At 39.8% G+C, this 14,173-nt stretch overlaps 2 protein-coding genes across 8 annotated transcripts in view; one reads left to right on the top strand and one right to left on the bottom strand.

Annotated features, from left to right (window-relative positions):
* LOC122567790 (tubulin polyglutamylase TTLL5) overlaps positions 1–14,173 on the top strand; it is a 36,145-nt gene that overhangs the window by 15,915 nt on the left and 6,057 nt on the right. For 4 of the 6 annotated variants that reach the window (XM_043726785.1, XM_043726781.1, XM_043726784.1 and 1 more), the window contains exons 2-5: positions 341–514; positions 915–995; positions 1,092–1,215; positions 13,685–13,791. In XM_043726785.1, the coding sequence (XP_043582720.1) occupies positions 348–514; positions 915–995; positions 1,092–1,215; positions 13,685–13,791 (479 nt within the window). In that variant the 5' untranslated portion in view covers positions 341–347. Of the gene's footprint in view, positions 1–319; positions 515–914; positions 996–1,091; positions 1,216–7,851; positions 7,983–13,684; positions 13,792–14,173 lie in introns of those variants that run through there. The other 2 variants (XM_043726782.1, XM_043726786.1) reach the window with 2 other exon arrangements.
* Positions 1,238–7,629, bottom strand: LOC122567802. Of its 2 annotated transcripts, none has more exons than XM_043726823.1 (2): positions 7,491–7,629; positions 1,238–3,740 (listed from the first exon to the last, which is right to left on the bottom strand). In XM_043726823.1, exon 2 carries the CDS (start codon positions 3,721–3,723, stop codon positions 1,981–1,983), a length of 1,743 nt encoding a protein of 580 aa, XP_043582758.1. In that variant the 5' UTR covers positions 3,724–3,740; positions 7,491–7,629; the 3' UTR covers positions 1,238–1,980. The 2 variants fall into 2 exon arrangements, with proteins under 2 accessions (XP_043582758.1, XP_043582759.1); XM_043726824.1 differs by lacking the exon at positions 7,491–7,629 and adding an exon at positions 4,164–6,088.

Raw genomic sequence — 14,173 nt, 5'->3', positions numbered from 1 at the left:
GTCTATTTATTCCGCCGACTTATTGAATGTTAGCTAACGCCAGACCGTAAAAGTTTGTCCCGTTGGCTTTCGTACTCGTTTCAATGCAAGTTATCGACGTTTCTGTCAATACGCGGTGGTAACACGTTTGCTAATCCCTCTGAACGAAACAATGAGAAAACCGCAAACTATGGCTACGCTAGTGCTCTATCGTTAACGCTAAGCACGTTATCTTTTTACATGTCACTAACGAGACTGACATTATCCGCTGCGACGCGTCGTCGAGAAAGTTTTCTATTCAATTTTACCCTCGCCAAGTTTACGATTGAGAATGAAACAGATCGTTATTGTAACATTGCAGATAAACTATGCTGTCTCAAATGAAGACCAATACCACTGGAAAACTGGAAGGGAAACGACCGAAAGAATTAATGTCATCTTCCAGCCTTTCCGGTATGTCACAATTATCGAACAGCAGCGAGGAGACCTTGGAGCCTCTTGTACATAAGCCGCACAAATTGGAGACGATGGAAAGGTAAGTTATCTAAATGCTGAAATTTCGTTTTATTAGAAAAGACGTAAATTTTTTTCAAAACATCGTGTATAATGATTAAATATCTTTAACTAAGAGCGAATTATTTTCGAACGAAATAAATAATTGTGAAAGAACGTACTAAAATATCCGTTAATATAGTTTGCGGAAAATCAGATTGGAATATAAAAAATTTTAAACGTATCGAAATATACATGTAAATCATATGGTTTCTTTTTTACCGACGTCCGATAACTTTGATGGCGCTGCATTGCAAGAATGAAATTTTTGAGAATTCCGGTATCCGCGGTTTCAAATATTTTGATTGTCGCGCGCTAAATTGCTAAACGGAGTACATTTGTTAAGTTACGCTGTGTGCAATAGTTTGTGAAATACTTTGCAGCACAACGAAAGACGAAATTCCGCAACACAACGAATGGTTATTAAGTGGACCAAGTGGTAACAAGTCTATTTTGCGTTTCAAGTGAGTCAAAAACCTCTTTATATTGCATTTTTTGTATATAATATGTAATATTTATTGCAGAGTATATAATCTGTGTTATTTTTTATTATTCTCTAGATGCTCTGCATTAGCAAGTTCCCCGGAAGAACCACCCGCGAAAACATTGCATATGACCTACAAAATTTTTCAAACGGACACTAAACTCATTAATCTCTTGCTGCAATCACACGGTTTAACAGAGGTAAGTAAAGATAATCGAAATATTTTTGTCAAAAATCTTTTATTGCAATTTGATACGTATGTACTAAGTTCGAAATATATCGGATCATTCAACACAAATCAATTTTTCTCTTTCTTTTTTTCGAAATTTTTATGTAATTATTAATATACGATTCGAAAGTAGTAGTACAACTTATACTTAAGACAAATACATTTTATTTATTTATTTTTTTTTATATATTTTATCATGTCACTTATTTACTGGCATTACTTTCTTTAATGGAACTTTTTTAACTGAATACATAATATAGTTATATTTTATAGTATAAGAAATCATATATTTCATATCATATATTTTGATTTATTTGTTAATCTTATTATTATAAAGTAAGTTACTGCAACGTGAGATAGTAGTATAGTTTTTTTATTCAATATTTAGTATGTTATTGTTGAATATTATTTTAGTATTTATAATCGTAACAAAGTATATAATCATACAAAATCAAATCTGAATTTATTAAACGAAGCAAAAATATATTTGTTATAAGATGCTAAGACGACCAATTACTGTTACCAGTTGCGATTATGTTTATATTTGTTTAATTACATAATAAACGTATATTTGCGTTTTTCCAAATATAAATTTTCTTATATTTATTAACATTATTTTTAATACTGACAATTTTACAGTCTATTAAAGTATAACAGATTTAAACAGCAGCCGATTATGTCATGGACAGGATTTTTAAAAAGCTGTTTTTATTACATAGAAGTTTGAAAAAATCTGTTATTGGATACAATTACCACAAAACCAATGAGCTCCTGGACATAAATCCACATCCAAATTTGTGTGAGTTAATGTTGTTCTTAACATCCTTACGCCTTCACAATCCAAACCCCAATTTGCCAAGTTTCCAATCTTTCTCAGTCTTTTACAGTTTTTAAACATATTCAGCACAGTAGTTGCAGATACCTTACTGGCCTCGTATATGTAAAAACATGTTAGGTTTTGTACTAAACTATTTTCACACTTATCAGACTTTCTTGGATTTCTGTGTTTGTTCGATATACTTAATAACTTTTCCAAGTGTTCATTAGTGAGATCAAAACAACTATGAACATGTAGTGCTGTTAACTCTGGTGCTAATGAAAGAAGTTTTGTAATAGCAACAGCACTTACTATACGGCCTAATTGTATTTTCTTCAAGTATTTCAGTGGAGGAGGGTCAGCACCTTCTGTCCAAATTATGTTTGATCCATCATTAGTAAATGTTCTAAGATTAGAACAATTACTAAAAACTTCTTTTAAATCAACTTGAATAGGATTTTCGTTTTGCGTTATTCTCAAATTAAGTTCGCGTAGATTGTGACCATTAGTGCGAAGATAATCGTAAAAACCATCCAACCATTCTCTTTGAGATGGTATACTGTGCACACTCAAGGAAGTGACATAGGGAAATAATCTCAAAGCCTCAGGAGGATGATGAGGCTCTGAAATATGTAATTTCTCAACTCTTGGGCATGCCTGCGCTAAAAGTTCTAAACGAACTGGTGTTGTTCTGCAACTTCTTGCTTGAGTTAGACTAAATGGAGTTTTAAATCCAATGAGTCCTTTGTTCATAACTTCCATTACTCTTCCCATATGGCTATATTCTGCTAGAGATTCCAACTGTGGAACATGTACCAAAGCCAGAAGTACTCCTGTACTAGTTACAGCAGTGTTAGCAACATTAAGTACTCTGAGCGTATCACAGAGAAAGTTCCTGTTTTCGTAGTATTCCAAAAGTACTCCTTGCTTCTCCTTTTTCTCTGATTTAGAATTTCTCATTTTCAATTTTGAAAGCAGTGTTTTCAAACGGGACCAACTAGTAGGTTCTTGCATCGCAGTATGGGGCACCTTGTCTCTAAGTTCTACTTGTAACAGTAATTGCTTCAATCCTACATCTGTTACTTGTCTGGAACAAGCTACATCCAGGTGTACAAGTTTTGGACAAGCTTTTCCCACTACTTGAAGCACTACATCACTGGCTATATTACGTAAAGTTAAACTCATCAGATTCTTCATATTTAAGAGAGCACATCTTAATAATTTGCAGTCTAATCTTAATAAAGCTGAACGAGCCAGCTCTAAAGATTCAAGTCCAATTCCTTCTGATGCAAGTAGCTTTAGCAACGATGTCTGATGGCTGCATCCATAGTAACAGCAGAGATTCACTCTCAACTGTTTTATATCGTGTCCAAGAAGAAGGGCTAATAAGTATAAAGGGGCTGGGCCAGCAATTAAAGTTGTTCCGTCTGATGCAGGCCCATATAACATTTTTGAAGTTCCTTCGATAACTTGAGACCTCAAACGTGCTGGCAAGGCATTTATGTAGTAAGGTCTAATGGTCTGCTTTGCGTATGCCAATACTTGTGCAGCAGATAATTTTTGTGAAAGCACCTGCAGCCTGCGGCACGTCCCGTCGAGTTGTTGACACACACGTCCCAAACTAAGTCTCTCTAGGGACTTAGGCTGACGGTGGCCAGGCATCTTCTCTTGTTCATTCACTGTAATATTTGATATATCAGTCAATATACTGTAATGATAATATATGTAATCACAATAGTATTTACTACATTTAGTATTAATTTTGGGGATTTTCATTAATTTCACTTTTGGTGTTGTATATTATATTATGTATTGAAGTATGTTTGCAGAGTATATTATAAGAATTAGAGAATCAAGTAAACTTAATTATAAAGAAATGTGCGTACATGATATGAAAAGTTATCTTTGTTAGATTTTGAGTAAAGAAAGTTATGTATCCCTGATCAGTTGGAAAAATAAAATTAATGTTATGATTTTGAGGTTAACTCCATTTGAAACACGGTTTCGTTTTTATACGAGTTCCTATGCAGTACTATGGACATTAAAATTATATTATCAAGAAAAATGTTACTGTAAAGGGATATTATATATAAACAACTTTCCTATATAATTATCAGTAAATAAAAATAGTTATCCTTGCGAACTTTCGTGACAGAATGCGCCGATGCTTTTTCCCCGCATTGTTTTACTACTGTCTATTAAAATTATCATTCTGAGTTCGAGAAGTATTCATTAATAAATTTTGTATCTTTTCATAAATCTGAATATTATTGCAAATACAAAGGACATTTCTACGCTGTTCTATTTTTTTCTTTAAGGAACAAACGAATACGAAAGTAACTTTACTCTGATTTATGATTTTCTAATTTTGTATTCGAATGAAAGGAATCAGTAAGAAAATTTGGGGAGGCCATTGAAGAAAAAATGTGTTTTAAACGCAATAATCTCGTGACAAAAAAAAAAGGGAAGCCTTGACATTTAAAAAATTGAGAAACAGATCTGTAGCTGCACATTTTAAAAAGTGATCTTTAAATATTAAAACAGAAATAATCCTTTATGAATTTTTAATCTGTTAACAAAAAAGAAAAATATTTTACATTTCCGTTAAGCTTGCCAAGTTCGACGCAATGTGCGTTTATATGCAGACTACACGTGCTCGTCTCTCCTTCATGATTCTACATGTCACGATATATCAATCGGGGAAAAGTAGGAAACGTGCTCAAAACGTGTCTCATTCTAACGATGTTGCGACGCAAGATACGCTACATACATACATTTTCTCTTTATCAATAAATCATTACCCTGTTATTATATGTATACTTTCAAGCCTCTGTCATGTGTCATTGATTTTTTCCATTTCGATAAAAGGAAAAACGTTAATTCATTACCTAACTGATCCTACGTCATCTCTCGGTTGCGTAAAAAGAACCGTAATTGACTAAATTGTTTGAATCTATAATTTATTGGGCATCCGTTATAAATCATTCGAATCGTCATATTTTTTTCTACGTTGCATAACATAGAACACTAGTTTAATCCAAATTCGATTTCCAAGTTTTAACTCGCAAAACTCGTGGTAGTAAGTAGATCGACGATAAAATAATTTCTATAGCCTGTGTGATACGTCGACTGTGTCGTGTGATTATCTTTTTCCTGTTTTTATCGCACTAATACACGCTTATTTCCATCGATTTCTATTCCATGCATAAACGACGCTCGCGTAGCCAAGTATCGAGGATCTGTTGCGAGAGTGACAGAAAGGTGGCATCGATGCGCGGTATAATTGCGAAAACATCGTTGGAGAACGGTCCGCGAGTAGCGAGGTTTTGCGCGACCTCTTCTTAATTAACTAACGCCTCGTGTACTGTAATGCAATTTCGCTAGCAGCCACAGATAACCATCTGCGTGCTCGTGCGTGTAAGATCAAAGGGAGCGTAACGTACAATATACGAAATAACTATTTTAACACGATCATGAAACAGATAATAAAACAGAATATCGCGTACTATAAGAAAGAAAATAACCGGTTGACAGAGAAATAAAATGAATTCAACGAAAGAAGATCGAAAGTGAAAATTGCTGTTACACCGTGCTTAAACTTGACCTAGACCTAGCTGTTGTCTGACCTAGACCTATTCGCGCAGATAGAGCAAAAAGATGTTGTTAGGCTGGAGATAGAAAGATAGAAAGATAGGCTGGAAATGTATGTAAATCGCGATCGATAGCGATTGGATAATAGCTGGTGAAGTTGAATTATTGAAATCCAATCCTATCTCATCTTTCTTACTGCGTCGCGGGTCGCGTGTTATGTTAATAAAACCCTGAGTATGTTTTGAATCGGTTCATAGAAGCGAAACCGCGAGAGCATTTGGACTTAGAAATCCGCGTGATGCACGTGCCGCAGCGGACATTGAAATCCGTACAATATGCAAAACAGCGGCGGACACCGTGAGTCGTTCACACGTTCGGTTACATAAAGGCAAACACAACCGAATCCGACACACTACTGCGACACTTTCACTGGACCATTTTTTTTTTTTTTCGTTCATTCTACTTGCAAGCAATCGAAGCTACTTTCTAGTAACGGTATTAAGACGCTTGACACTCGGTGCTCGTGTTTCTACATCGCTTCAAACTATGTACCTATGTAATTAAAAATTTACTTGATCGATTCGGTTAATTAACAACTACGATCTTCGCTTATCTGTATTTTATCTTTCGATACAACGTTCTTCGATCTGTCGAGACATAGTTACATGCGTTACTAATTGAGCAGTTATTAGGTCCACTATCCACAAAGCGTCGCTTCATAGAAGCGTAAGCGTAGTTTATTAAACGTGACGATACGTTTACGCCGGTTCTGTGTTCAGTCTACGAAGCGTACAGGAAGTTGCACTTTGTCTCGTTATTAAAATGTCAGGCGATGTGGAAAATGCTTTCATCCCATATCACTACATTCGTTTACAGCTGCAACGTATGCCTCGCTGTTGGCAATGTTAACATCAGTCGTCATGACGAAAACGATTCGCTGTATCGTGGACAGGTGCACGTTACTTTACAGTGACCGCTGTTCCATCGAAACGTACTGTTAGCATCAACGTGTCTAATACGCGTCTATGAAGCGATGCTTCGTGAATAGTGGGCCTTACTCGACTGTATGCGACCCACGTGTCGCTACGTCAACGAGGATTCTACGATCCAAACAAAACTTTCAAACTCTTTCAGCAACGGACCTTTCTTTCTGACCAAACTCGACTCTCTTGTATCAGGAAAAAGATAAGTCGCGCGTTCTCTTTAAACGAATGTCTTTCGATCGAAACCTCGATGAACCTATTCCCATTTCCCGATTCAACCGATTCAAATGAATTCAGTGAAGAATCGAACAAGCGCGTGCACGAGGCTTCTAAAGGCAGCTTCAAAAACTTTCCGGCATAGGTTGCCCTTTCCTTCGATTAACGATGCTTCTCGGTAATTCTCTTAATTCCTTTACCTGGCTTCAAACCGAACCCAAACTTAACCGGATACCAGGATGAGTAAAAAGTCGGATAAAAAATGATAAAAGGAAGACGAGCAAAAGAGCGGAACGTCTTGCTCGCAACGGTATCGGACAGCGCAAGCGTGCTCATCGCCCTCGAAATACCATAATTCGAGGAAGATAGCAGGTAGATAGGTCCGAGCTGCGAAGTATCGATCGTAATTCTTTGTTTATCCCTCGCTTCCATGATGCATCGTGAAAATGGACCTTTAATTTCCGCGAAACAAACTGAAAATCACGCCCGAGGATGATAGCGGATAAACGAGACGGAGACTATTTGACGAGTTAATAATTGGAAGGATCAACGAGCGATTACGGAGAAATTACAGAAGAAGAGAAAAAGAAAGAGAAAAGAAGAAAGAAAGAGAAAAGAAACGTGGCGTCAGGTGCCTACCTTGAAACAAGCAAGTCCCCTACGGGTGTCTCCTGAGCGGCGGCTCGTGCTAGACTACCGCCGCCACGAAATCGCATGCGTCTGATGGCTGAGACGGACTCGGCTCGGCTCGGCTCGCGACCTCGTCGTCCGGCTTTCCGCTTGCCCACACCATGCTCACGGCGCAACGATACGCTTCTCTCTCGTCCATTCTGGGGCCGAGTGGCCGAGCCGCTAGCTCTCCGGTTCCCCATCGTCCGAGAGTTGCCTTAAAATATGCTACTTTATTTATTTACCGACACTCCGAACCGCGATTACAGGATATCTCGTGACGGTCAGCATTACGCGCTCCGATATGCTACACGTTATCGTGAAAAACACCAGTTTCCTGGAGAGAAGCACGTCGTTTCGCTGTTCTGACCCTCTTCGAACCTCTTCGAACCTCTCTGGGGAGTCGTATGCGTAGAACCTTTGACCTGTTGGATTTCATCAATTGAAATTGATGAGTGACTCGTAAGATGTGTTAAGACACTTCCAGAAAAGTCTTATGTATGTGTTATGTGTGTTATTGGAAATAATTTGAAATTTCATTAGCACCGTTATGAAATACGGCTATCGTGACTATATCGGTGAAATTTGAAAATTCAAAATATTTTGCACGTCATTCGTAATATGGTAGTAGAAGGTTTCTGTAAGCGTTTGATCTCTACTTGTAGACAGAGAAGAGAGAGGATATTTATTTGTAGTCATTTATGGAGAAAGAGAGGATTTTCTTTTTTATTCTTCGCGTCGATAGTTTGCGAATTCGTAGCGATTAACGATTCATAGTTGGCGGTTGGTAAGCGCGTTAATTGTCAGTCATTCGCCTCTGCGTTGCGGGGTCATCGGGCGGTCTCGTCCCGTACGCTCCTCTCAAAGCATTACACGCGTGTCCATGTCACCGAAGCTCCAGAACATCGTCTCGTAATTTAATCGATCTGTATCAATTGCTTATCAGCTGTAATACGTGTGCCTGAAAACACATTCTTGCCTTTTCTTCGCAATAACCGAGACAATGATACCATCTACATGATACTGCAACTTTGGTAGCTTCACGGTATAAATTACGCAAAGAGAGAAGTTATTTACATTTGAAGCGCCTTCGAACGCCTTTCGAATCGTTGAAAACCAAATGTTAAACCCCTTGAAGCTACGTTAACCGAATGGAACAAAAGTTTATCTTAAAAATTTATCTCGAAGCTGAAAAGCACGAGGTCGGTGGTACCTCGCGAATCTGAGGACCGTTGTCGACTGAGTATTATTCTGGCCTGGAAAACTCAGGTGCCATTGAAATATTTTTGGCATATCGAGGTTATAGGGCATCTCGATATACCAGGGCTCAAAAGCTCGAGAATTATTCGACTATTTCGGGATTTGGCAGCGAGGTCTTTCTGGCCCTCGCGAGCTTCCACTCTATTTTCGTCTGTTTACATTCTCGAAGGGACCGAAGTTTCTCGTGTCTTTTTGCGTTCTCTATACTCTGTTATTCCCCTGAATTTACTTAGGTACCTGATTCTCCAGGAGTGAGGCAGCGGACTGAGGCTGGAAAATCCTAATCAGTTTTTCTCGATCTTCCAATAAAGCGTTTACATTATACGATTCTTTCAAATGGAAATGAGAAAGACGAGAAGAGACGATAATTCCAACGTCTCTCTCTCTCTCTCTCTCTCTCTCCTCGAACTACGTATAAGCTCGTTATCCTTGATCGGTAACGCAATATGTGGCTCACGTAAAAGCGACACGTTAAAGCGACGAGGTAAAGCGCGACCGAATGTTGTCTTCTTGTTGCACACGTTCGTCCCATCTTCTGTTTCAATACCTTTCGTCGGTCGGTTTAATAGAATCTTCCAGATGAATCTTCTCACCTTCGATGTTAACGTCGTAGCCATTGATTAGTCATCGTCTACGAACTCGTAAATCAACATCAATGACATCTATTTAAGGCGTAAACACGGTTTCCTTCTTTTACCTCAAAGTCCCTTCGATATTAGAATTGAGCTCTAGTCTGACACTAGAATTATGGACAATTATAATTTGCAAATATATTCTTATTCAGGTTCGTCACAGAAAATTAGAAGTAAACTACGAGTGTTTACGCATTTGTAGAAGATCATAAGAAAAGGCTTTGTTCTTTAAAGAAAATTTGATTCCAAGAAACATTAGAAATTCGTTCAATTTCTCTAGCCTTTTTGCCAAATTTGGCGGTTCTCGCTTTAATTTCACCGACTCGCGCTCGTCTTCTTTCCACTCCGTATTGATCGATTCGCTGGTCCGAAAAGATCTGCGCCGTAAAACCGGAGTAGTTTACGGTGTCGCGTTCATGGTTCTCGAGCAATTACGAGGGATCGTGGCCGATCGATACGAGGTGAAAGCAAACCTCGCACGCTTCGGGAGCAGTTAGAGAAAAAGGAGGAAGACAGGATGAAAGACGACGCAACGGTGTCTACAACGAGCTCGCTCGTCTCTTCGTCGCTTCGTTCTAATTAACGTCTCCTTAAACGCCTGACGCGGCGGTTTAAACGCTCTCCACGTCGACGTCACAAAGTGTTTCCGTATGGCGAACCGACTGAATTTTTCCCTGGGCCAATTACGTTTCGCCTTGTAGTCCATGGACCTCATTTTTCTCGCGTGATTGCGACACTCGTCAACAGGGTATCCCGCGACGCAGATCGCCATCGGACCACTCAAGATTCTCTTGATGACGAGGCAGCAAAAAAACGAGCAAAGTCAGGAGCGAAGAATGTTGCTCTCGACTCGTGCCACTCTCGCTTCGAATCGTTGCCAGTAGGAATTATATGTGTTAGTCATCGGCACGATAACTTGACTAATTTCGTACGATTAGATGTAGAGTATTTATTCCAGCAGATACAGAACAAATCGGTCGAGATAGCCGAGTAATTTCGATGATACATAGAGCTTCTGCAACTATCTCCTCCGGTTCTTCTTGCTGCATAGTTCGACTAATAGAAGCTGACGTTGAAAAAGTTGAAGTTGCGCGGTTGTTTCTAGATCACCATCAACAAAAACAATTTCGTCGTATAACTGAATTTACGCTCAAAGTCTCGGTTCAGAGTAATTGGAACTCGGCTACGAATTCGTATACTCCAAGTCGAGCACCAACGGTATAAAGAAGGTTGTACCGCATCAGAGCTCTATTATCGTCGTACTATTCTAATATATCTGCGTTATTTTCTCGGTGCAAATTAATTTGCCAATCTGCTCGTTCGACGTTTCAAGTTCGCGAAGCCGAAGCCCATCAACGTGTCGGCCGACAATTCTAAAATTGTCGTCTAGGCCTGGCCTGGTCGGGGCCTAAAAACAGGATAGCCTCGAGGCCGGCATCGAGGGGAAACAATGTCGAAGAGATGCGAGAAGATGAAAAGAGGAAGAAAAAAAAAGGAACTAGAGGGAAGCGGAGGACGGTTCACGAGAATCATAAACGGCGGCGGTGAGACGGTAGTATAATGATCCCCAGGCTCTCGGTATATTTCATCGTCGGGTATATTCGTGCAGCGATTATGGCGGACAACAGGTGAGGACACGGGCAGATCTGGTGGGATAAGGTTTGAGGGTCACGCGTCGCCTCGGAAGGTCCGTGACTGAAAAGCTAACCGGTCCTCAATGTCCACCACCCGACGCCTCGTAGAAGACGTATACAACGTGTACCACCACGTCCCTGACCGGCGGATTTCCTAAATTTCCGCATTGTTCACGATTGCCTTACAAGTCGACGGTTCCTTCCGATAGATCCTCGACATCAATCGGAATGGACGTTATTGAAACCGAGACTCTCTCGGTGACTGGGGACAGAGACCTTCGAATCGAGAGGAGAATACGGTCCTTGAGAGGTACCATTCGCGTTGAACGCCTCGAGTTTGTTCCTGGCTGATCGTTTCCTTTGCTAGACACACTGCACACGTTTTCATTCGACAGCGACTTTTTCGTTCACCGAAGGATACACCGGTGAGCTGCGGTCTTTATAAAAGTTCCAGTGGCTTTGTTCGCGGAACGTTATGGGGTTCATCGGCACCGAGCGTTTAACTCAAGTTCGACGATGTATTTTCGGTGTCGCGTTTCAAACATCACATATCGCGAGAGGAGAGGATTCACCGTGGAATGCTTCGCATGCAGAGTGTTTCGGTCGCTTAACGATCCTATTTCCTCTGCGTTCGTAATACGAAAGCAAATTCATTATACCGCGATAAAAGAGTAAAGACGTAGAGACAGCGTCGATAAATGAAAAGTCAATGAGTCTGACCGACGTGACTATGGTCACGTAGTCTATAGGGAAGCCTATCCAAACCCTTCTTTGTATTCTTCCTAGCGGACTTTGTAATTTGTGTCTGTATCCGTGATCTAACTTGGAATCGTGCGAATATAATTAATGATCGTCTTATCCTCTTATCTCTTGCTCGATCCTTGTGCATCGCTAAATCTGGAGCAGTTGCCCTTAGCATTGGACTACGGTTACGGTGGATGTACGTTATAACGTGTGATACGTCCGATGGTCGATGCTCGTTAGAATTTCTGATTGCTCGGGCATATTGAGTTCGTCAGAACGCGCGTCCGCAATGACCTATATAGCCTTACATTTTACACGAGTGGCGCGTCAAACGTTTTACCTTTTTTCATTGCGTCGACGATTGGCAAACGATCGAGGGATTGGCGTGTCCGAGGATTTTATGGCAGCAACGATTGCGTCAAACTTTATTGGAACCCGGGCTCGCGGTTAGAGAACGACTCGAAGAGGATGGTATCGAATTACGATGAGGTCGATCTTCATTAGAGTCAATTGATATGATCTACATTTGTGTTAGATCACGTGTTCGCGATCGTCGATGTTTCTTATTGAGCTTAGGTCATCATACGCAAATGAGCGTGGCGCCATGACATTGCACGTAGACTGTGCGAATACCGGTGCGAAACTTTCTACTACGTGAAAATCAATGATACACCCTATATGTGTGTATACCTGACCGTTTTAAAAGGAAGTCATCCCATTAACCGCCATTGCCAAGTCACGATGGTAATGCGCAAGGCTGTCGCTGAGATTCCACTTATTTGCATGAATTACTGTCGTAAAAAGTCTAGGCACTGCTCCAATTCGGACAGGTTGCCGTCCCGACACGTGTACGTTTAATTTACTCATTTTCACACGATGCAACGCAATTGTGCCGGAAAGACCAGGAAGTTGTTCGATCGTTCGCCGTGTCGAAAGATAGCGACGATTATCGTTGAGGAATATTCTACTCGATTGACTCATTATTTGGAGAATGATTAAAATTTAGAGACGCGATTCGACGGGGTAAAGTTTCCAGCTACAACACGGAAAACACCGGTGATTCATTTGGGTATTCACATGTGGATTTACAGCCGTGAAAAACGAATATCGCTGATATTTAGAAATAATAGCATTTTTATCTCGTCGGTGTCCTATCGCTTAGAATGAACGTTGGAAATTCGCAAACCTGGCTAAATTGTCTTGGGTGTCTATCCTCTTCTCTTTAACTGGCGATGAATCACGCGAGGAAAATTTACATAATACGATTCGTTTCATAAACTAAAAAATGAATAGCTGTAGTAATCTTAAAATCGGTACTTTTATGTTTTCCTTTTCTTCTTCTTTCTCCGTTCTTTCCTATCTTACATCGACGAATCACCTCTTCCTGGCAGAAAGACGCTTAATTCGTTCTTTTCAGTTACTGTTATATCGTCCGTAGATGGGCATGTTAATCGCATCCATCTCGAGCGAAGGAAAAATAAGCCGAGTAAAAAATAAAAACGAAAGTACGATTATAACAAAGACCATGGTCTCTCGAATACTACCGTAACCGTGACTCGCTCTTATCACGTCGTCATATACACCATGGTAATTAGTATTTTATCCACGTAGATGCACGCATATTGTCCCTACGAAAAGTGACCGCAAGGTCGACGATGAGAATACGTGCGAATGACAATGCGGAACGAATATTAAAAATGCCAGCGTGATCGTAGGAAATGCTTCCACGTTTCGTTAAATTTAATTCGAGAAGTGTTTACGAAACAGAAGAAAGAAGTTTTGCCATTCGTTTCCGGTGATGTTTCTCGTACATAGGATCGTAAAATAGGGGGGGAAAAAAATGATTGTCGTAAAAGGTGTGGATTAAAGTGTTCATTGGTATACATTTTTCCAGGTTCCTATGAACGAGATGGATTTTAACATACTGTGGATGGGGAATCACCCGAAGCCGGACATTTTACGGAATTTAATGCCCCACCAGAAAGTGAACCATTTCCCAAGGTACGTAAAACTGATCGGCGTTTGGGCGGGAAAATAAACACACAGCTCCAGGGAACTCGAACAGTTCTGGATCACTCGATGGAATAAATCAAGCTTTGTCGAGAATAAAGAAACACATTGTATATTTATCATGGGATGCGTTGCTGAAAATAATAACTGCATCGTCGATCAAAAAGAATCGGAGGCTGTGCAGCAATAAGGAAGCATAATATTTTATCCAATATTTAAACTGTATTTATTGGAAAAGAAGAAAAGGTATAGGTTTCATACTAAAAAATGCAAAATTTTGTCGCTAGGAATGTTAGTTGACTATGAATTTATAGCATAGCGTTTCACAAAGCGATTTGATTTTCATAGAGCTTGAGTTGATTCATTTGGTTTA

This window comes from Bombus pyrosoma, linkage group LG5 (genome assembly GCF_014825855.1).
Source record: "Bombus pyrosoma isolate SC7728 linkage group LG5, ASM1482585v1, whole genome shotgun sequence".
NCBI classification, from domain to species: Eukaryota; Metazoa; Arthropoda; class Insecta; order Hymenoptera; family Apidae; genus Bombus; species Bombus pyrosoma.
The sequence above is the reverse complement of the archived record's forward strand: the minus strand, read 5'-3'. Positions and strand labels throughout refer to the sequence as shown.

Bases quoted from the DNA above. Each gene is read 5' to 3' on its own strand.
- LOC122567802 (XM_043726823.1), bottom strand. From the start codon at position 3,723: ATGCCTGGCCACCGTCAGCCTAAGTCCCTAGAGAGACTTAGTTTGGGA.